Source organism: Cyrtonyx montezumae, unplaced genomic scaffold, assembly GCF_038088225.1.
Source record: "Cyrtonyx montezumae isolate F1298 unplaced genomic scaffold, pur_monq_1.0 scaffold_41, whole genome shotgun sequence".
Classification (NCBI taxonomy): domain Eukaryota; kingdom Metazoa; phylum Chordata; class Aves; order Galliformes; family Odontophoridae; genus Cyrtonyx; species Cyrtonyx montezumae.
The window spans coordinates 20748-42373 of record NW_027072047.1 but is presented as its reverse complement, the minus strand read 5'-3'; the positions used below and the strand labels follow the sequence as shown (position 1 = coordinate 42373).

The following is a 21626-nucleotide window of genomic DNA, read 5'->3' as shown; positions in this document are numbered from 1 at the left end:
GAAGAGAAATTTTACAAGTCCCAGTGGCTAAATTTTTGTTATTTCACAATTGATTTCAACCCTCTTAGGTCCTATGGATTTGATGACTAAGTAATGGATATATTGATTTGGACCTGCCTCAGGAGAGAGGAAAAATGTTTACTCTGAGTTCTGGGTGTTCTCTGAGGATCCTGTTTTCATTTGTTAACATGAGATTTTGGGATGCAAGCATAGATCCAAGAGGAAGCAGACTGAGATTAGATAAACAGTGGTTTGCTTTAATAAGTAAAATTAGCAAGGAAAAGGCAGCAGATAGTGAAACTAATTTAATTAAGGACCTCAGAAGAAAAAAATGAGTAAGTGTAGCCCACAGAAACAGCATTTTTGATAGCTACCTTTTCATTTTGGAGTTAAATAAGCAGATCACATTAAGTTTGTGATTAGTCTCTAGAAACCAGTAATACTTATCAGATAGATGATTGCAATATGTCATGATTAAAAAAACTAGTGTTCTTGAAATTAAAGTGTCCAAACACATGCAGTACCTACAAGTAAGCTGACTACAGATAATACAGAAAAAATCATTGCCACTGCATGTAGATTTATTTTTTATATAATATATAAACTGAATGAGGTCTTTTATACACAGTTATACTCTCTGAACTATTATGAATTAATAATGCTACTTTTTAACATTTATATTTGCCTATACTAACGATGTAATAATTTATTAACACAGCAATAAATGTTTAATACTCCTTGTCTGTAACATTTTGTAAAACAATCTTCTTAACTCCATGATTCTTTAGAATATAACAATGACAAACAATAAACAAATTTAATGCTGTTTTAAAAATGAGTGTATTTATCGCAGAATTTTTGGATGCAGAATTTCTTATTTGTAATCTCTTCTATTCAAGGTATTTGAGATGTTCAGGACATAAGACAGAACTATAGAGCCTCATCCTTGCTGTAATATGTTATGAGTAATGTCACAGTTTGGCCCAGATTGATCTAGTTCTATGAAAAAGGATGAAGGGACCCATGGTCCCATGTCCCAGGAGAAGTGGAAGAGTGGAAGGAATAAGTCAGGGAGATGGGCCTAGGCAATTGAAAACAGTGGTGATGAGCTAAGGGAAACAACTAATTTACTGAACATGATAGTGAAATGCAAGTTAATACAATATAATATAATATATTGAAGCTAATAAATCAAATAAAAAGAGAGGGAGAGTGTCCAAACCTAAGACCTCACTCTAATGCTGTAGTGAAGATATCCAGGGAGCACCCTGGGCAAAAAGAGACAATCTCATGACTCCCAGGTAATTTTATCTCTCCCTCTGAATGGAAAATGGAAACAGAATAATGAAGTCTGCCAGGAGCTGTAGTTCATTATTCTCTTATGAGACCATGTAACTGGAACAATTGACAGTCCATGGAACTGCAGCATTAACTCTCTAACTTCCAGTGCACTACATGATGTGGAATATAACAATGAGGAGGAACTATTTAAGGTGACACAGCACTAGAACAAGATGGAGTTTTCTTGAAAGATGCTCAAAAGCTGCCTGAATACTTTCCTCCATGTCCTGCTATGGGAACCTGCTTTAGAAGGAGTGTTGGACTAGAAAATTGCCAGAGGTCCCTTCCAACCCCTATGAATCTGTGATTCTATATTAGATTGTTTGACTGTAACTCTTCATTTTCAACAGTTTTATTACATTTTATGGGAATTTTAGAATCTTTTTTACTAGAAATTTGGATTTGTTAGGAAAATAAATGAAACTATTTGTTTTTTAATTCAGATCAAACTATCATGTTTTCTTTATTTATGTATTTATGCATTGGCTTGGCAGCCACAATGGTGGTTGACTTTAGTAGTTGTCATCAGAGAGATTTGTGCTCCATATTAATTACAAAAAAACACTAATTGCCTTCATGTGTATATTTAAAAACTAACAAACAAACAAACAAAAAAACCTAGAAGATCTACTTATTTATTTGTTACTCTATAAAACTGATTCACAGTTATAACTGATTTTTATAAATCTGTCTACAGAACCTGGTATAGTTGATGGAACTATGATGGAACTGGAAATATATTGCAAAAAAAAAAAATCATCATAGTGATTTTCATCTAGAGACAAGATTGAGTTAATATATTTTAATATTAACTCAATTTAATATATTTACCAGCTTTTAAAAAGATATAAAATTTTAATACAGTAACATGATTCATAGAATCATAGAATCATAGGGGTTGGAAGGGACCTCAAGAGACCATCAAGTCCAACCCCCTGCCAAAGCAGGTTCCCTACACCAGGTCACACAGGTAGGCATCCAGGCAGGTCTTGAATATCTCCAGAGAAGGAGATTCCACAATCCCCCTGTGCAGCTGTGCCAGTGCTCCGTCACCCTCACTGTAAAAAAGTTCTTGCACACATTTGTGTGGAACCTCCTGTGCTACAGTTTCTGGCCATTTCCCCTTGTCCTGTCTCCACACACTTCTGAAAAGAGTCTGGCTTCACCACTTTGTCCCCCACACCTCAGATATTTATAAACCTGGATCAGGTCCCCTCTCAGTCTTCTTTTCTCAGGGCTAAAGAGACCCAGTTCACTTAGCCTTTCTTCATAAGGGAGATCTTCCAGGCCCTTCACCATCTTTGTGGCCCTGAGCTGGACTCTTTCCAAGAGATCCCTTTCGTTTTTATACTGGGGAGCCCAGAACTGTACACAGTACTCCAGAAGAGGCCTCACAAGGGCAGAGTAGAGGAGGAGGATCACCTCCCTTGACCTGCTGGCCACGCTCTTTAATGCATCCCAGAATGCCATTGGCCCTCTTGGCCATGAGAGCACACTGCTGACTCATGGTCAACCTGTCATCCATCAGGACACCCAGGTCCCTCTCTACAGAGCTCCTCTCCAGCAGCTCATCCCCCAGCCTGTACTGGTGCATGCAATTATTCCTCTCTAGGTGCAAGACTCTACACTTGCTTTTGTTAAATTTCGTCCAGTTTCTGACTGCCCAACTCTCTAGCCTCACTGAATGGCAGCACACCCTTCAGGTGTGTCAGCCAATCCTCCCAACTTCGTATCATCAGCAAACTTGCTGAGGGTGGCCATTATGCCCTCATCCCCTCAAATTCAGTGAAGTAACTTTTTATCCCTATGTAAGAGTGCTTAGTTTATAATATAAATGCATATTTGTCTCTGTAGACATGAAACAGACTTTTGATTCACTTTCTAATTTGATATTTGAATATGTGAATTATTTGTTGTTTTCCCTAATGTAATTTGATATTGCTAATATAAATCTCTTTCTTATACACTGTTTCCTTTCCAGCAATGACAATGCAGTTCATAAGCCATCGGTTCCCTGACTATCATGATCCAACTATTGGTAAGTAAAGATATTTCTTCTCTTCTTCCCTTTCAATCGCTCCACCTCCTTGAAATTTCCACATGATAAAAAGCTGATCCTAGCTAATACCCATAGAGAAGCAAGATTTGTTAGCTTTGAAATTATTTTTATAAATGACAGTTTCATAGTGTTGAAGTCATAACATAGTAATCTCTTCCTGAAATAGTTATGTGGTTTCATGTTCTATAATTAACTATGTTAGAATCACAGAATACAATCCAAATATATGACAAAATTGAAAACAATTTTTCGATGTTTGATAGCTAAATAAGGTGAAAATTCCAATCTGAATTGTGTTGTAAAAATTGCTTATGTATTTATTTGTTTGTTTGTTTGTTTGTTTTAGTATCATTCTCCAGTTTCACACTATTAATTGACATTATCTAGGAATGTAAAGTACAAATTGAATTTGATATACTAGAGATTCTCTGAGATCCTATACTCTACTGACTTTATTGACATTGTAACCTCGAGTAATGATAAATATTCACATGTATCTGCAACATATTGAAAATCATCACCTTTAGTCATTAACAATTATGTAATGGATAAACTACTATGGGACAGTCAGAGATGGAAGTAAGATATGGAATAATTTTTGATTGACTTAAATAAAGTTTTTATTTCTAAATCAGTGACTTCAAAGCAGTTGTAGCACAAACAGGGGACGATGGGAGGATTTGGGACTGATATTTGAGAGGCACAAAAAACCATTAGTACCTATTAAAGTTAGTTCAAAAGAAAAACCTAATACCTTAAAGTAAGGCATTTTTTCTTCTGTTTTCCTCAAGATTTTCAGGAGTTTTAAATTTAGGTCTAACCTTTAAAAATATAATACCTGGCTATATGTATCAGCTAATGATATAGTTTTTCTCAATTTATTATTTCTATAGTTTTCCATATTCTTTGGATAAGCTCATAAACTTCACATAAACTATTCCAGTTAAGGATAAAATGTATAAAGTCTCCAAACCACTAATAAATTTATTAGTAATCATTAAAATACTAAATAAAAATTAGATCTATTTTCACTGGTTTGCGGGACAGTTTGACCCGGTACCATGACAATTGAGGCAGGGGACCCACAGGCCTACACCCTGGGGAAGGGGAAGGGGGGAAAGGGAAAAAGGAGAAGGGAGATGGGCTCAAGAACAAAACAGTGGCAACGATCTGAGGAGGAAAGCTAATTTACTAAATAAGATATCAGAAAGCAAAATAACACAATATAATGTTATATTATATATATAGGGGCAGTCTGTTCCAGTACTGTTAGCCTCAAAGTAAAGAAGCTCTTCCGTGTGTTCATAAAGAACTTCCTAGGCAGTGTATGCCTGTTACCCATTGACTTGTTGCTGGGCACAACTGAAAAGAGCTGAAAAGTCCCCCTCTCAAACTTCTCTTCTTCAGGCTGAACAGTCCCAGGATTCTCAGTGTTTACCCATAAAGAAGATGCTCCAGGCCATTAATCATCTCTGCAGTTCTCTGTTGGACTCTCCAGCAGTTTTCTGCACAGGACACAGTACTTCAGATGTGGCTCCACTAGGCCAGAGTAGAAGGAAGATCATCTCCCTTGACCTGTTGTTCACATTCTTTTTAATGCACCTAGGATACTGTCACCGGTTTGCGGGACAGTTTGACCCAGTACCGTGACAATTGAGGCAGGGGACCCACGGGTCCACACCCCAGGGAAGAGGAAGGGGGGAAGGGAAAAAGGAGAAGGGAGATGGGCTCAAGAACAAAACAGCGGCAACGGTCTGAGGAGGAAAGCTAATTTACTAAATAAGATATCAGAAAGCAAAATAACACAATATAATATAATATAATTGGAATTGAGGCAAATGAATCAAATAAAATGAGCAAGAGAGAGTGTCCGATAAACTGAAGGCCTCACACTAACGCTGAAGGCGGACGGCTGCAACAAACACCCACTGCCGAGCTTGATCCCGAAGGGAAGAGAAAGTTCCATGACCACAGACAGTTTTTATCTTTCCCTCTGGGCGGAAATATGTAAAAATGCAAAGCATCGCAAAGTCCTCTGGGGAATGTAGTTCTTCTTCTCTTCTGAGACAGGTACACCCAGAACTATCAACGATCCACAGAGCTGGAGCATTAACTTTTAACTCCCAATACACCACATGATGTTATGATGTGGAATATCAACAATACAACGAAAATCATAAAACCATAACATCTATAAACTCTAAAGAAAGACGATTCATTTCCTGGAATAAGGAGAAAAACAAACAAACAAACAAACAAACAAAAATGAACATCAGCTCTATCTGGAAAAGAAGAAAATTAGTAGTTACTGAATCCATTAAGTTATGTACATACACCCAAATTCAATGATACACCTGCCATATTTATTTATCTAGATATTGTACTTTGAATAATCTTAACTTACTGGTCTCTAGACAATATCAAAGTGTGAATAATAAATAATCATAAAGAGAACAAAAACTCAGGATGCATTCTAAGTGTATGCCTAAATGACCTAATCAAGATGAATGTCTTCTTGAATGGTGTACAGTTTCTTCCCTGTAAAACCAACGATCTAAACAAGAAAAAAGTATAGAATTTAGGGAACAGAGAAGTGAAGTATTGAATTTTAATTCATGCAGATGACTAGAGGCAGACCAGGAAATATGACTTTTGAGATTTATCTTAGTATTTTTGTCAGAGAACATAATGAGGACATTCTAGAAAGTTTTTTGATTTTTATTCATGGACTGAAACACATGACAAACAACAGAGTTCCATCTTAGGATAGGTATATATCTTTCTTGTTGGATAAGTTGATAGTATAATCCCTCAAAACTGTACACTGAAAACTGCAAATATGTGGAATTATTTGCTCTTATCTGTAATAACAAGTAAATGTATTTACAAATCTCTGTACCCAAATAAAGGTTTTATATTTTTGAGAATTTTATTACTACTATTGAGACACTGATCTCAAATCACAGAACACACATCACTGACTTTTGTGAATCTGTTGGTAAGTTTTCTATCAATCTTTTAAGATTTTACATTTACAGATAAATTTCTGGGTTTTCAGAAAGAAGAATAATCTAAAATGAAGATATCCATGGATAAGGCTGCACTGATAAAGGAAGTTGCCTGTGGGGAAATGATGTAGGTTCAATGAGCTAGTTACCAAAAACATGCTTCAAGTACCAGGAAACTTGGCTTGCTCAGCCAGAATGGTGGTGTGTCCAGTTAGAGTTCAGCTTCTCACAGTAAACCAGCAACAGATTATCAGGAAAAAATATAAATCAGGTACAAAATGAATGTTAATTTCAACAGAACAACAAAGCATGAAATCTAGTATAAGATTTAGCTATGTCTGAAGCTAAGGATCTCTCTGGAAATTAATACATTAGCTTTTTCTATGTCACACATTTTAGGCCACTTTTATTCCTCAGCAATTTCTGTGCTATTATGGAACTGACTACCAGCAGTTTTATTTATCTTTGGGAATTATAAGGAATAACAGTTTCTATGAGTACCATTAATGGGGTGATATCTTTTGAAAAATAAATTTATGCAGTACATTCAAATGATAATCAATGGATTTCCTTTGTTAAGAAACATACTGATTTTACTATATTGCAGGTAAACTTTACAATAAAATCCAGTGTTTATTTTGCTTTAGAAGCATATGTAAATCTAACGAATACTTACACACCGTTGTCCACCAAGAGTAGGGAAGGGAAGTCAGAGTGTGAGGGGAGCCCATACCGCCTATACAGTACTGAAGCAGCAGGTATGGGAGGTGGGCTAAGGGGCAGAGTGTATGAGAGCTGTCCATTTTTGCTCAGGTGACCAGCTCTTTTACAGGTAGTGTCTGAGACTGTAGGTTTAACCACAGTCTCCATCAGACAGTGGGCTTGCCACATGAAGACTGTAGAAACTCAGACAGAGGGTCTGCCTAGAAACGTGGCGGTTCATGCCTCTGGCTGTAGGGAGTGCCTGAGCCTGCTGCTGCTGGGGGAGGGTGGCAAGGATTTCACCTGCACAATGTATGAGCAGGTGGATGAGCTACTCAGCCTGGTGGTGTAGCTCAGGGAAGAAGTGGAGAGACTGAGACTCATCAGGAAGTGTGAGTGGGAGGTTGACTGCTGTAGTGAATCGCTGTTCAGTCCAGAGAAGAGAAAGCTTTAGGGATACTTCACTGTGGCCTTCCAGTACACAAAGCTTATAAACAGGAGCAAAATGAACTTTTCACACAGATAAAGAGTAATATAATATTGTGGAAAATGTTTAAAATTAAAGAAGAGAGATTTAGTTTAGATGTCATGGGAAATTTTTCTCTGAGATAGTGCTGAGGTGCTGAACAGGCTGCCCAGAGAAGTTGTGAGCATCCCACCCCTTCAGGTGTTCAAGGCCAGGCTGGATAGGTTCATAGGTTCATAGGTTCATTAGGTTGAAAAGGACCTATAAGATCATCTAGTCCAACCATCCTCCTATCACTATCTCTACCCAACTACTAAATCAAATCCCTTAGCACCTCATCTAAACACTTCTTGAACAGCGCTAGGGATGGTGCCTCAACCACCTCCCTAGGCAGGACATTCCAGTGCCTGACCACTCTTTCAGAGAAAAAATGTTTCCTCAGGTCTAATCTAAATCTTCCCTGGCGCAACTTCTGGCCATTCCCTCTCATCCTGTCATTAGTTATCAGGGAGAAGTGGCCCACCCCCTCCTCACCACAACCCCCCTTCAGGAAGTGGTAGAGTGCAATAAGGTCTCCTCTGAGCCTCCTTTTCTCCAGACTAAACAATCCCAGCTCCCTCAGCCGCTCCTCATAAGACTTGTGCTCCAGACCCCTCACCAGTTTTGTTGCCCTTCTCTGAACACACTCCAGGGCCTCAATGTCCTTGTAGTGAGGGGCCCAAAACTGAACATGGTACTCGAGGTGCAGCCGCACCAGAGCTGAGTACAGGGGGATGATCACCTCCCTACTTCTGCTGGCTACACCATTTCTAGTACAGGCCAGGATGCCGTTGGCCTTCTTGGCCACCTGGGCACACTGCTGGCTCATGTTGAGCCAAGCATCAACCAACACCCCCAGGTCCTTTTCCTCTCTACATTCTTCAAGCCATTCTGCCCCAAGCCTATAGCATTGCATGGGGTTATTGTGGCCAAAGTGCAGGACCCGGCACTTGGTCTTATTGAACCTCATCCCATTGAGCCCAGCCCAGCTGTTCAGCCTATCCAAATCCCTCTGAAGGGCCTCCCTACCCTCAGGCAGTTTGCCACATCCTCCCAACTTGGTGTCATCTGCAAACTTACTGAGGGTACACTCAATTCCCTCATCTAGGTCATCAATAAAGATATTAAACAAGATGGACCCCAAAACTGACCCTTGGGGAACACCACTCGTAACAGGACGCTAGCTGGACTTAACTCCATTAACCACTACCCTCTGGGCACGGCCCTCCAGCCAGTTCTCCACCCAGAGAAGAGTGAACATGTCCACACCACGGGCTGACAGTTTCCTCAGGAAAATACTGTGGGAGACCGTGTCAAAGGCCTTGCTGAAGTCCATCAACAGCCTTTCCCTCATCTACCTGTCTGGTCACCCAGTCATAGAAGGAGATGAAGTTGGACAAGCATGACCTGCCCTTTGTGAACCCGTGCTGGCTGTGTCTGATCCCCTTGTTGCCATGCACATGTCGTGTGATCTCCCTCAAGATCATCTGCTCCATAACTTTCCCTGATACCGAGGTCAGGCTGACAGGCCTGTAGTTCCCCGGGTCTTCCTTACAGCCTTTCTTGTAGATGGGAGTCACATCGGCAAGCCTCCAATCTTGTGGGACCTCTCCAGATAACCAGGAATGCTGATAGATGGCAGAAAGTGGCTCAGCAATCACCTCTGCCAGCTTCCTCAGCACCTTTGGGTGGATCCCATCTGGCCCCATGGACTTGGGGGTTCAGATGGAGGAGTAAGATCTCTGACCATCTCTGCTTGGATCACAGGGGGTGCATTATGTGCTTCGTCCCGGACTTCCAGGTCAGGGCAAGTACCCTGTGGACAACTGTCCTGTCTATTAAAGACAGATGTGAAGAAGGCATTGAGAACCTCAGCCTTTTCCTTATCGTCTGTGGTTACATTCCCTGCCTCATCAAGTAAAGGAGAGAAATTTTCCTTAGTTTTTCTCTTGATGTTAATATATTTGTATAAGTGTTTCCTGTTCTCCTTTACAGCAGTAGCCAGTCTAAGTTCAAGCTGGGCTTTTGCATTTCTAACTTCCTGCCTGCAAATCTTGGCCAGTTCTCTGTAGTCTCCCCAAGTAGCCTGTGCCATCTTCCAGAGGACATAGACTCTTCTTTTCTCTCAGAGTCTCAACAAAAGTTCCTGGTTCATCCACTCTGGTCTTTTTCTCCTCCGTCTCGACTTAAGGGATGGGATCCTAGATAACCTATCTGATCCTGTGCTTGATTTAGCAGTTGGCAAACCTGCCCGTAGCAGAGGTTTTGGAACTAGGTGATGTTTAAGTTCCTTCCACCCCAGTTTTGTTAATATGAGAGTGGAGTAATATAATATCTTTCTCCTTTCTGTAGATTCTGTGGGAATGTATTTACATCAACATAGAGAAATAGGGTACAGAAACTATACTTAAAACACATAAGCACAGGATAAGTATAATCTGATATTCTAGGTAAGAACAAAACCTCAACAGATATAATTCATTCACAGAGCCACAAAATTGTCTTGTAATTATTAAGAACAAAATAGCAGAAACATAGCAACTATAATAGTCTTCACTAATTATTAAGAACTGTGTTGGGTTTTATTATTGCTGTTTTGTTTTGTTTCTGTTTTGGTTTGTTTTTTTTTTTTGTTTTTTTTTTTTAAGAGAGAACATATTCTCTATCTTGACTTACAGATGGTTCTATACAATTCTCCCATGGTCAGCTGACTTATACTGTATGATTTTTAGATTTTCTTGTTGTCATTATTATGTTTGTATTATTTTATATTTAATCTGTAAAGTAATATGACACTAAGCTTTAAGAAGAGTATAATTAAAAGCAGATCAGATGTCTCTGATGCTTTTTTTTTAGAAAAAGCAGATCAGATGTCTCTGTAGCCTTTTTTTTCCAGGCTGAACAACTCCAGCTCTCTGTCTGTCCTCTTCCATCCCTTTGATGCACTCACAGATTTCTATGCCAAAACATACACATTTCAAATATGCCAATTTTAAAAGTTTAAATGGAGTAAATAGATGTAAGTACAAGTAGAAACATTTACACTTTTTTCTTTCACTTATGTTTATCACTTATACATGTAGTTATACTTCTGAAGAACTGACTTGTTATACTACAGAAAAATCAACACTTTCTTAAGTTCAAGACCATTTTGAAGGCTTTTTTGCTTTCAATTTTAGGGATGACACTATTTGTTCTTGTTCTCAACTGACTGTCTTCTTTAAGAAAAGATGGTGAGAAATTCAGACTTCAGACATTGAAAGATACAAATAAACTTGCTTTCACATAATTATACAAATCAGACTGTTAGAATTTGTTTAAAATACAGGCCGAGAATTGACTGAAAACAATAAATGAAGTGTTATTTTTAATACTTTCATTTTGATATAATTCTATTTCAAGATAAACAGAAATAATGATGCTACTTTAGGCTTGGTTCAAGCTTTGCAATTCTGAGTTTTGAGAGAAAAATATTTTTCTATGTAAGTAGAGATGGGAAAGATTAAATTTATCATTAGCTAGGCAATATTTGGGCAAAAATTCAAAGGATAGCAATTTATGAAAATGAAATCATTTTAGCATAGATTTAATATTTAATTGTAGTCAACACTGGGAACAATTTCCAAAAGGCAATGGATGTGATCATTTTCTGGAACAAATGGATAAGAGCAATTTACACTCTGTACGGTCTTTGGCAATATCACAGCGAGTTAATGCAAATAGAGTTTCAGGAAAGGAAGCATGACATAGTATGGCAAACTGGACAGCTTCCAGGATGCTCATTAGCTATGTGACTAATCTTAAAATGAATACATAATGCAAAAGAGATGCAAAAACATCTTCCTGTTTTGGTGAGATATCACTGCATGAGATTGTGTCAAATGAGCAGTTGAGGGCATTAAAGCTGTGTCAATGTCACTCTTTAATAGAAATGGGTGTGGAATGGGAGGCACTTTAAAGCACATGAATTTCCATGAGGTTTTCTAAAGAATAAATGCATTCACCAATGCATTAAAATTAATACATTTAAACTCATCTTTAATATGATGATGGAAATGTGTGGGTGAATTTCAGAGAAAAGGGACAAAAAAGTACAATATGACTGAAAAACATAGTATGTAGTACAGCAAAAACAAACAAAAAAATCCACCCAATATATATATAAAGCAATACCTGTGTTTTCAAGGTATGTTAATGGAAAATGTATAAAATAGGAGAACAACAATCTCTGTTACAAGGTAAAAAATATAGTAATCCATATTTATTTTTATGTTGTATACCAGGTTTCTAGATAATTTCTGCTTTTATCTTAAACAAGTATATATTAATACTCCAATTCTAATTCTCATTTTGCTGTAGAAGGTAAAATATCTGGATCAAATTGAGCAAGCAGCAGTTAGGTTTGTGCTCTGAAATTATTTTTTCTATTGCAAAAATTCATAAATCAATTGCTAAATAGTCAACATAGTCTTCAATTAATATTTTTTCATAGATTTATTATTTATATCTGAAACTGGATAAAGAACTCATGTAAAATGACCTAGAATTAGTACAATTTGTCTCCACGATTTTCTCCAAGGATAATCAGACTGACTGTATAGACTTATCTAAATTACCTATGTTTGTGTTCTATCTTCATCATTGTTTAAAACAGTACATAGAAAATTATAGAGAATACTGTTATGTACATTTGAACTGTTTTCTTAAACATGAATAATATTAATCATTTTTATTTTTCTATCTGTTGGTACTGTAAAATCATATAACCCTTAGATTTGGAAGGTAGTCCAACTACCCTTCAATGAGCAGGGACACACAGCTAGATCAGATTGTCCAGAGACTGATGCAGCCTCACCTTGAAATCTTCAGGGATGGGGCATCCACTACATCCCTGTGCAACCTGTTCCTCACCACCAACTCTGTAAAAGACTTTCTCCTTATTGTCCAACTGAAATCTACTCTCCTTAATCTTGAAGCCTTTTCCCCTTGTTCTATCACCACAGACCCCGCTAAAGTGTCTGCCCCCTTCTTTCCTGTAGTGTCCTAGTGTCCCTTTTAGATACTGAAAGGCAGCTATCTAGTCAACTCTGAGCCTTCTATTCTCCAGGTTGAACAACTGCATCTCTCAGCATTCCCTCATAGGAGAGGTGTTTCATCATTGTTGTGGGCCTCCTCAGGATATGATCCAACAAGTCTATGTCTTTCCTGTACTGAGGATTCCACATTTCCATGTATTACTACAGGTAAGATACCACCAGCCCAGAGTAGAGGGAAAGGATGACCTCAGTCTTTAATGCAGCCCAAGATACAGCTGGCTTTCTGGACTGCATGGGCACATTGCTGGTTCATGTCCAGTTCACCTTCCACTATTATGACCAGGTCCTTTTAGTCAGGGCTGTGCTCAATCCTTTCATGTCTCAGCTTGCATTGGTAGTAGATGGTGCCTCATTACAGGTGCATGATCTTACACTTGGATATCTTGGACCCAAGAGGTTCTCCTGGGCCCACTGCTTCAAAGTGTACAGGTCCCTATGGATGGCATCCCATCCCTCCAGCAGGTCAACTGCACCCAAGAGCATGTTGTCAAGAACAAACTTTCTGAGGGTACACTGAATCCCACTGTTGATGGCTCTGATGAAGATATTAAAGAGTATCAGTCCTAGCACTGACCCATGGGAGGCAACACTCATCACTGATCTTCACCCAGACATGGAGCAATTTACTACCATTCTCTGGATTAGATCCTACTGTCAGTACTTTGTCTGGTAGATAACATGAGTGGCTCTTCCGTTGTCCAGTGATGCAGTGACACCATCGTAAAAGTCCACTTGATTGGCCAAGCAGGATTCACCCTTGATGAAGCCATTTAGATTATCTTTTCACCTTCTTGTCTTGCACTCCTCTTAGTACAACTCCATGCTCTTTCCCAACCCAGAGATGAGATTGACAGTTGATAGTTTCTGGGCTCATCATTTTTACCTTTGTTTAAAATACACATACATCACATGTCACAGTAATGTATTCATACTCTCTGTATAAATATTTTTCCCATGTAGATGAAGATAAGAAAACAGAGATTATCTTCACTATGATGAGGCTGAGCTCCAAGTTCAGAAAACTAAATTAGTCTACACATTAGATACGTGCTGAGGTTTTGGATATTTAGGAGTGGAGTCACAGATCTATATTAGCTCCCCCCTCTTATATACTTACAGAACTATTTGAGATGTCCTACAATGCTCTGAGCACATTCAAGTTCCTGCTCTAGAAGGCTGTGGGTGTCCAATAAAACCTATTCATGTCATTAATGTCATTATCACTTGGCCCTATGTAGAAGTGACACAAGACATATAGGGAACAGAGAACCTCCAGTCCAGGAACTGGAAGCCAGACATGATACCTTAGAGTATACCAAATAGCAAGGATCATCTATATTTGGACAACTGAATAGAGTCTGTACTATCAAGTGTACAGGAGTTTTAGATAGCTAGCTTGAATGTAGATATATATTTGGACCAGTCTAAATGTAGGTGTCTAAATCTGATTCACAATGGTTTCTGTACCAGCTTGTAAGAATAGGAGTCTTTGGAAGTCATGCTGATTTCTCTCAGAGCTTATGGATAACTGTTCTATAATGGGAGGAAAATGCAGAGTGAAAGAGTGGGCTGAGAAAAAAAATATCAAAATAATAGGAGAGAGTAATATTGAAAAAATAAAAATGATGGAAGTACACCTTTATTTTTACAGTGAAGCAATAAAATGCAATAAAATTCCCTTCTGCCATGAAGAGAAATAGAAATTCCTTGGAGTCGTGTAGTTTGGAGGCTGGAAAATTGTAGCAGATCTTTCTCTGTCATGAAAATAACTTCATTATTATTATTATTAATAATAATAATTTTATTTTATTATTATTATTATTATAAGGAAAAAGATCAAACAGGACTAGCAACAACTAAAAGCAGTAAAAGATCTCCATCCTATCCTCACACTAGTGGTTCAGAGAGCTGTTCCCACACTTGGCATTTTTCCCCTATCATTTTATCAGACACCTTTTCTGAGGTTGGAAGATTAATCAGAATACATTCACTAACATCACCTGGTGTAGAGAACCTGCTTTGGCAGGGGGGTTGGACTCAATGATCTCTTGAGGTCCCTTCCAACCCCTATGATTCTATGATTTAGACTTGTAATCTTGCCTTGGAAATACAGTTGTCTGTGTCTGTCACTAGGGCTTTTAGAAAACATAACAGAGCACCTCTGTTAGCAGATCCACTTCCACCATGGTAGTAATGATTATCTTCAGTGCCCTTTGAGATCTCAGGGAAGCAAATACAGGAGTGTAGAGGAGACACAGAACTATAGTTAAAAAGGTAACACTTCTTCACCCTGAAGCATGGACAATGAATGGTGCACCTACTGCCATATTCTACAAACTCTGGAGGTTCTGCAGCTGCCTATCTTCTGATATAAGAGATAAATCTAACAGCTAGTGTGGGAAAGGAAGAAGTCCTACTCCCCTCTTTATATCTGTTTCTCTCACCCTTGTTGACACTCTGCCACTCATTGGAAAGCATTGCAGTTTGATTCAGCAGTAGTTCACTATAAAAGTAATCCACAACAACCGAAAATAATTACCTACCAAAATGCTGAATCATTTTAGTAAGCAATTCACTGAGCTCAAGAAGTACAACTAATAATGTAGAATAACGTAGAACTATGTGTGGGGAAATAACAGAATAGGTGGGGTTGGAAAACAAGAAAAATTATCTTTTCCATCTATGACAGACAAGATATGACCACTGTCAGCCATCTTCTGTAGAGTCAGCTTATAAACCAAAATCCTTTCCTAAGCTGACCTCTGCTTACAGAAAGAACAGGGATAATTACCTGCTTCCAAAAGTGTAGATGGATTTAAGAAAAAAATTCAGAGAAAACTACTGGAGGGAAAAATTACATCAGTGACTTACAAACAAAAGATTCTGCCTCCATTTCAGAAGGGCTACTGAGGTGCAAATAATAGGAAATTTAGAGAGAATACAAAATAAAATAAAATAAAATAAAATAAAATAAAATAAAATAAAATAAAATAAAATAAAATAAAATAAAATAAAATAAAATAAAATAAAATAAAATAAAATAAAATAAAATAAAATAAAATAAAATAAAATAAAATAAAATAAAATAAAATAAAATAAAATAAAATAAAATAAAATAAAAAAATAAAATCAGTTTTTGGAATTCCTTGGGTATTTGTCACTCTCCAACAGAGTCAAATGGATTATATAGACTGCCAATTTTCTATGGCTCTAACTCTATATTCTCATGTAGAGTTTTTTTCCTACTGTGAATGACCATAATTGATGGCATGGACAGTGACTGGACTTGTGTGCACTAGTACAGGTTTAGGGCTGACCTGCTGGAAAGAATCACAAAATCACATAATGGCTTGGTTTGGAAGGAAATTCAGGTTCCAACCCTGCAGCAGCAAACAGGTTGCCAGCCACAAGATGAAGTACTAGATCATATTGCTCAGGACCCCACACAACCTGGCTTTTAACAGGAATGAAGCACCCACTATCTCTCTGGGCAACCTGTTCCAGAACCTCACCACTCTCTCAGTAAAAATCTTCCCCCTGTCATCTAATCTAAATCTCCACAACTGTTGATTTCCCTTTTATTCATAATTTCTCTTTAAGTATTGGAAGGTTGTAATCATGGAATCGACAAGGTTGGAAAAGAGCTACAAGTTCATCCTGCTGTCTGAGCTGTCTGAGCTTCCTCAAGACAATCTGCTCCATAACCTTCTCTGGTACTGAGGTCAGGCTGACAGGCCTGTACTTCCCTGATTCTCTCTTACAACCCTTCATATAGATTGGAGTCACACTGGCAAGCACCCAATCTTCTGAGACCCCTCCAGTTGACCAGCAATGATTATAGATGGTGGAAAGCAACTTGGCAATAACCTCAGCCAGTTCCTTCATCACTCTCAGATGAATCTCATCTAGTCCCATGGACCTGTGGTAGCCCAGTTGGAATAACGACTCTACAACTCTTTCAACCTGAATCATGGGGGTTTTATTCTACTCCCCATCTGAGACTTCCAGGTCAGGGAATAGAGTACCCTGAGGATAACTGGTCCAACTTTTAAAGACAGACATAAAGAAGGCACTGAGAACCTCAGACTTCTCCTTGTCCTCAATGGTCATGTTCCCAGGTACATCCAGTAAGGAATGAAGATTCTCCTTGGTCCTATCTTACTGTTGATATATTTATAAAAGAGTTTCTTGTTCCCTTTCACTCCAGTGGACAAGTTCCATTCAAGCTAGGGTTTACCTTTCTAATTTTCTCCCTGCACATCCAGGCAATTTTGTACTCTCTCCAAGTTGCCCATCCCTTCTTCCATGGGAGGCAGATTCTCTTTTTCTCCTGAAGCCTCAGGAAAACTCCCTGTTTGTCCATACTGATCTTCCCTGCTATCTCATTTTGCATCTCAGGGGGATAGCCTGCCTCTGCTTCTTTAAAACTTTCTTCTTGAAAAGCAACCAGCTTTCCTGGACCCCTTTACCTTCCAGAACTGCACACCAGGAGACTCTCCCTACTAGTCTCCTGAAAAATGTAAAGTCCACCCTCTGGAAGTTTTGCTGCCCCTACGCATGGCTCCAACAAGAATCAAGAACACTACCAATTTATGGTCACTCGGTCCAAGAAAGCCCCTAGCCTCCACATGTCTCACCAGTCCTGAATGAAGACTCCCCAGAGTCTGCTCCAGACTGAGCAAGCCCAGCTTGCTTCAGGCTATCTTAGTAGGAGAGGTGCTCCAGTTCTCTGACCATATTTCTGGCCCTTCTATGGACTCTCCTCAAAAGTTCAACATCTGTGCTATGCTGGAAGCCTCAGACCTGAATGGAATATTCCAGATGGGGTCTCATGAGGGCAGAGTAGAGAGGAATAATGACCTCCCTCACCATGTTGGCCACTCCTCTCCTGATGCAGCCCAGGATACCATTAGTCCTTCAGGCTGCAAGCACATACTGCTATTTCATGTTCAGTCTTTCATCTACCAGGACCCCTAGGTACTTCTCAGCATTCTTTTTGTTTAAGAATGTCAATGGTATCTGTTATGGTTTTGTGATTTTCGTTGTATTGTTGATATTCCACATCATAACATCATGTGGTGTATTGGGAGTTAGAGCTCCAGCTCTGTGGATCATTGATAGTTCTGGGTGTACCTGTCTCAGAAGAGAAGAAGAACTACATTCCCCAGAGGACTTTGCGATGCTTTGCATTTTTACATATTTCCGCCCAGAGGGAAAGATAAAAACTGTCTGTGGTCATGGAACTTTCTCTTCCCTTCGAGATCGAGCTCGGCAGTGGGTGTTTGTTGCAGCCGTCCGCCTTCAGCGTTAGTGTGAGGCCTTCAGTTTATCGGACACTCTCTCTTGTTCATTTTATTTGATTCATTTGCCTCAATTCCAATTATATTATATTATATTGTGTTATTTTGCTTTCTGATATCTTATTTAGTAAATTAGCTTTCCTCCTCAGACCGTTGCCGCTGTTTTGTTCTTGAGCCCATCTCCCTTCTCCTTTTTCCCTTCCCCCCTTCCTCTTCCCTGGGGTGTGGACCCGTGGGTCCCCTGCCTCAATTGTCACGGTACTGGGTCAAACTGTCCCGCAAACCGGTGACAGTATCCTAGGTGCATTAAAAAGAATGTGAACAACAGGTCAAGGGAGATGATCTTCCTTCTACTCTGGCCTAGTGGAGCCACATCTGAAGTACTGTGTCCTGTGCAGAAAACTGCTGGAGAGTCCAACAGAGAACTGCAGAGATGATTAATGGCCTGGAGCATCTTCTTTATGGGTAAACACTGAGAATCCTGGGACTGTTCAGCCTGAAGAAGAGAAGTTTGAGAGGGGGACTTTTCAGCTCTTTTCAGTTGTGCCCAGCAACAAGTCAATGGGTAACAGGCATACACTGCCTAGGAAGTTCTTTATGAACACATGGAAGAGCTTCTTTACTTTGAGGCTAACAGTACTGGAACAGGCTGCCCCAAGAGGTTGTGAAGTCTTCTCCTCTGAAGATATTCAAGACCTGCCTGGATGCTTTTTTATGCAACTGGTCTAGGGAACCTACTTCAGAACCAGTTGATCCCCAAATGTCCCTTCCAACTTCTATGATTCTGTGATTCTTTTTCTCCTCTGTCTCATAAAGAAGGCAAATGGATGAAAAATTGTATTTATTTCCCATATGTGTCTGTCCAGCACTTCTTTACTATGTCTTGGACTGGACAGATAAGTGTTTTTCTTGTGTAGTGCTATGCTTCATGGCTACATGCATGAAAAACTACTCTTTAATTGTCAGTTATTCATACTTAGCATCTATCCTTCATTAACACTCTTTTTGTTAGAATTAAGATATACTCCTGCCTTGACCACCTGTTCTTCTCCACTGAGAAAACCATCAATGGAGGCTTAAAGTGCAATTTATAACCCTTCTATTCCTCCAAGACACCAACTAGTTTAATTGTGTACCTGCTAAACAGAGACAGAGAAAAAATAATCAATAACTCTCTATAACAGTGTGCCCTTTTAGTTTCTATTAACAAGCACTGGATAGCTAGAGTAAATTTTAAAAAGAAAAGAAAATGCTTTCCTTATAAATGTGACAATATCTGGGCATTTCTGAGGTATCTTTTGTAATAAAATCAGAGTAAAAATTCTTTGATAATACATACCACATCATGGGGCTATAAAAAGCATCAATTAAGAATAGAATGATTTTTAAATAAATAAATATTTTTAAATATATAAAATACTGTATGTAGGTTGTTCTACAGAAAATAAGTTTTTAGTTTTCTTTGTTGTTGCTTTCTTTTTAGTTTTGTTTATGTTGTTTTGGTTTTATTTTTTCATATCAACATTCAGGTTACACACTCTATATCTCAGCAACTGGTATGTGTGATTTGACATATTCCAACAATTGTTACCTCTTCCTGTTCTGGTTCATCGAATTTCTAATAAACTGGAGTAGCAAAGTAGTGGAAGAGTTATTTTTCTTATCATAGAAAAGCTTTTCCTCAGAGGTGAGCTCTTCAATCCACTCTTAAGGGTCACAGTGATACAGCAAACACTGATCCATCATAGAACAGGGATTACACTTACCTCTTGGGTTCTGAGTTACAGTAGGGCTTTTAATAACATTTCATACATACACTTTTGTCACATTGAACCAGTCATGTAACCAGGAGTATTAACCTCCAAGTTTATAAATTCTGACGTAAGTATGAACGAAGTATCCATCTAGATGGTGTCATGGTGCTATCCATGACAGTGACCCAAGGGAAACCGAGAAGAGAGAGAGAAAGGGAAAAAGACAAAAAAAAAACTGCGTCAGTGGCCACGTGGCTGCCCGAGCAGAGCCACATGCTCCAGGGGGAGGGGGAAACAGGGGGAATAGATGGGTCTACAAAAAAAAAAACAAAAAAAAAAAACAATGGGACAATCTGAGAAGGAAAGGTAACTTTACTAAATCTAATAAAATAGAACAATTGAGAGAGAAATGAAGTTCCCAAACCAAAAGCTGTGAGCTTATGTTAAGGAGGAATTGCAGGGAAGCACACGTGCTGAAGCTCCACGGCAGCCAAGAGGAACGCGCCCAGGCAGAGCGCCGCCTGGCATCCGGTGCAGAGCTCCGCCCCTCTGCTGCTCCCACAGCATTAACTGCCTATATGATGCTCTGATGTGGAATACTGGCATCAAAACCACAAAACCACAACAGATGGTGATGTGAACAAAGGAGAATTTTTAAGTTTATTCAGAACTATGAACCATGGTGAATTCACAGGTAGCTTTTGTCATTTAACACAAAACAGAAATTTATAGGATTTCTAGAGCAGGATTCATCTCACTCTAATGTTTACATTTCAGGTTGACCAGATGAATAGTGTTCTCAAATGTTAAATACTACAATGAAAGCTCAGGATTTTAGGGCTATGTCAGAGCAGAATACCTTTTATCTTAGTCATAATTATGTAGCAACTGAGAAGATTCAAAAGTCCTTGCAACTACATGACTGAAGCTAGAGTGAACACTGTAATCATTCTGAGTCTTTATCCCAGTGATGGTAATTATGACTGGAACCGTGAACTTTGAAGTCAAATTGAGGCTTGTACTCTCTTAAATAGGGTCATCAAATGTAAAACTTGCTTTCCTGTTTCCTGTGTACCATGATATGTAAAACATATCTCTTGATATTTTGAAATTGGAAAAAAGACACATGTTTTACTGGAGGTGTGTGATTTATCTCACTCAATTCAAAACTTTTCATCACAAGACAAATGTCTCTATTAACCTTTATTTCATGGAAGCCAGCAGCCATCTAAAACTTACTAAATCCATGACACCATCCATGCTAGTAGCCATGCAGATATAGACACCTTGTTAATTACTATACCTGAAATGACAAGATGTGAATTCATAGCTGTCAGATCCTCCCACTCAGTAAAACAATTGAGGACTTGAAAGAGAAATTGCCACCTGCTATTCTTGTTCCCCAAGATAAGGGTACTTGGACTCCTATTAATTAGCATGTTTTGAATAAAGAGGAGTACTTTGTTCACTTTGTTCACATACATCTTTGAAGTAAATGACACTTTTCTGGAAGCAGAGAAAGTAATATTTCTTTACTAAATATTAGCTGCATTATCTATATTGCAAGTGGTTTCTAGCAGTAAAGCAAGTGCTACAAGAAAGGTTTGCTAGAGTTGTCTTTAATTCTGATTTGCAAAAAATACTAACATTTGCAACAATTTGTATTTTCCCTTCTAGAACTGATTCTGAGGAAAGTACTTGTCACTCAAGTGAATAATCTAATTCATACAGATGAGATAACCTATAAGTAAAATATAATTTACAATGATTCATATAATTTTAGTTATTTCTCTGCATACTTGTATATTAAAATTCAATATGTTTACTTTGTTGATAGCAGCATTTGCATCACGACTGATAG

The 21626-nt window shown here is 38.6% G+C and overlaps 1 protein-coding gene across 1 annotated transcript in view; it reads left to right on the top strand.

Moving 5' to 3' along the window:
• The window catches only part of RIT2 (Ras like without CAAX 2), a gene marked incomplete at its 3' end in the record, with an annotated part of 71353 nt that overhangs the window by 41430 nt on the left and 8297 nt on the right, over positions 1-21626 (top strand). Inside the window, exon 2 of the mRNA XM_065747088.1 lies at positions 3323-3379. Within this exon, the coding sequence (XP_065603160.1) occupies positions 3323-3379 (57 nt within the window). The remainder of the gene's footprint in view (positions 1-3322; positions 3380-21626) is intronic.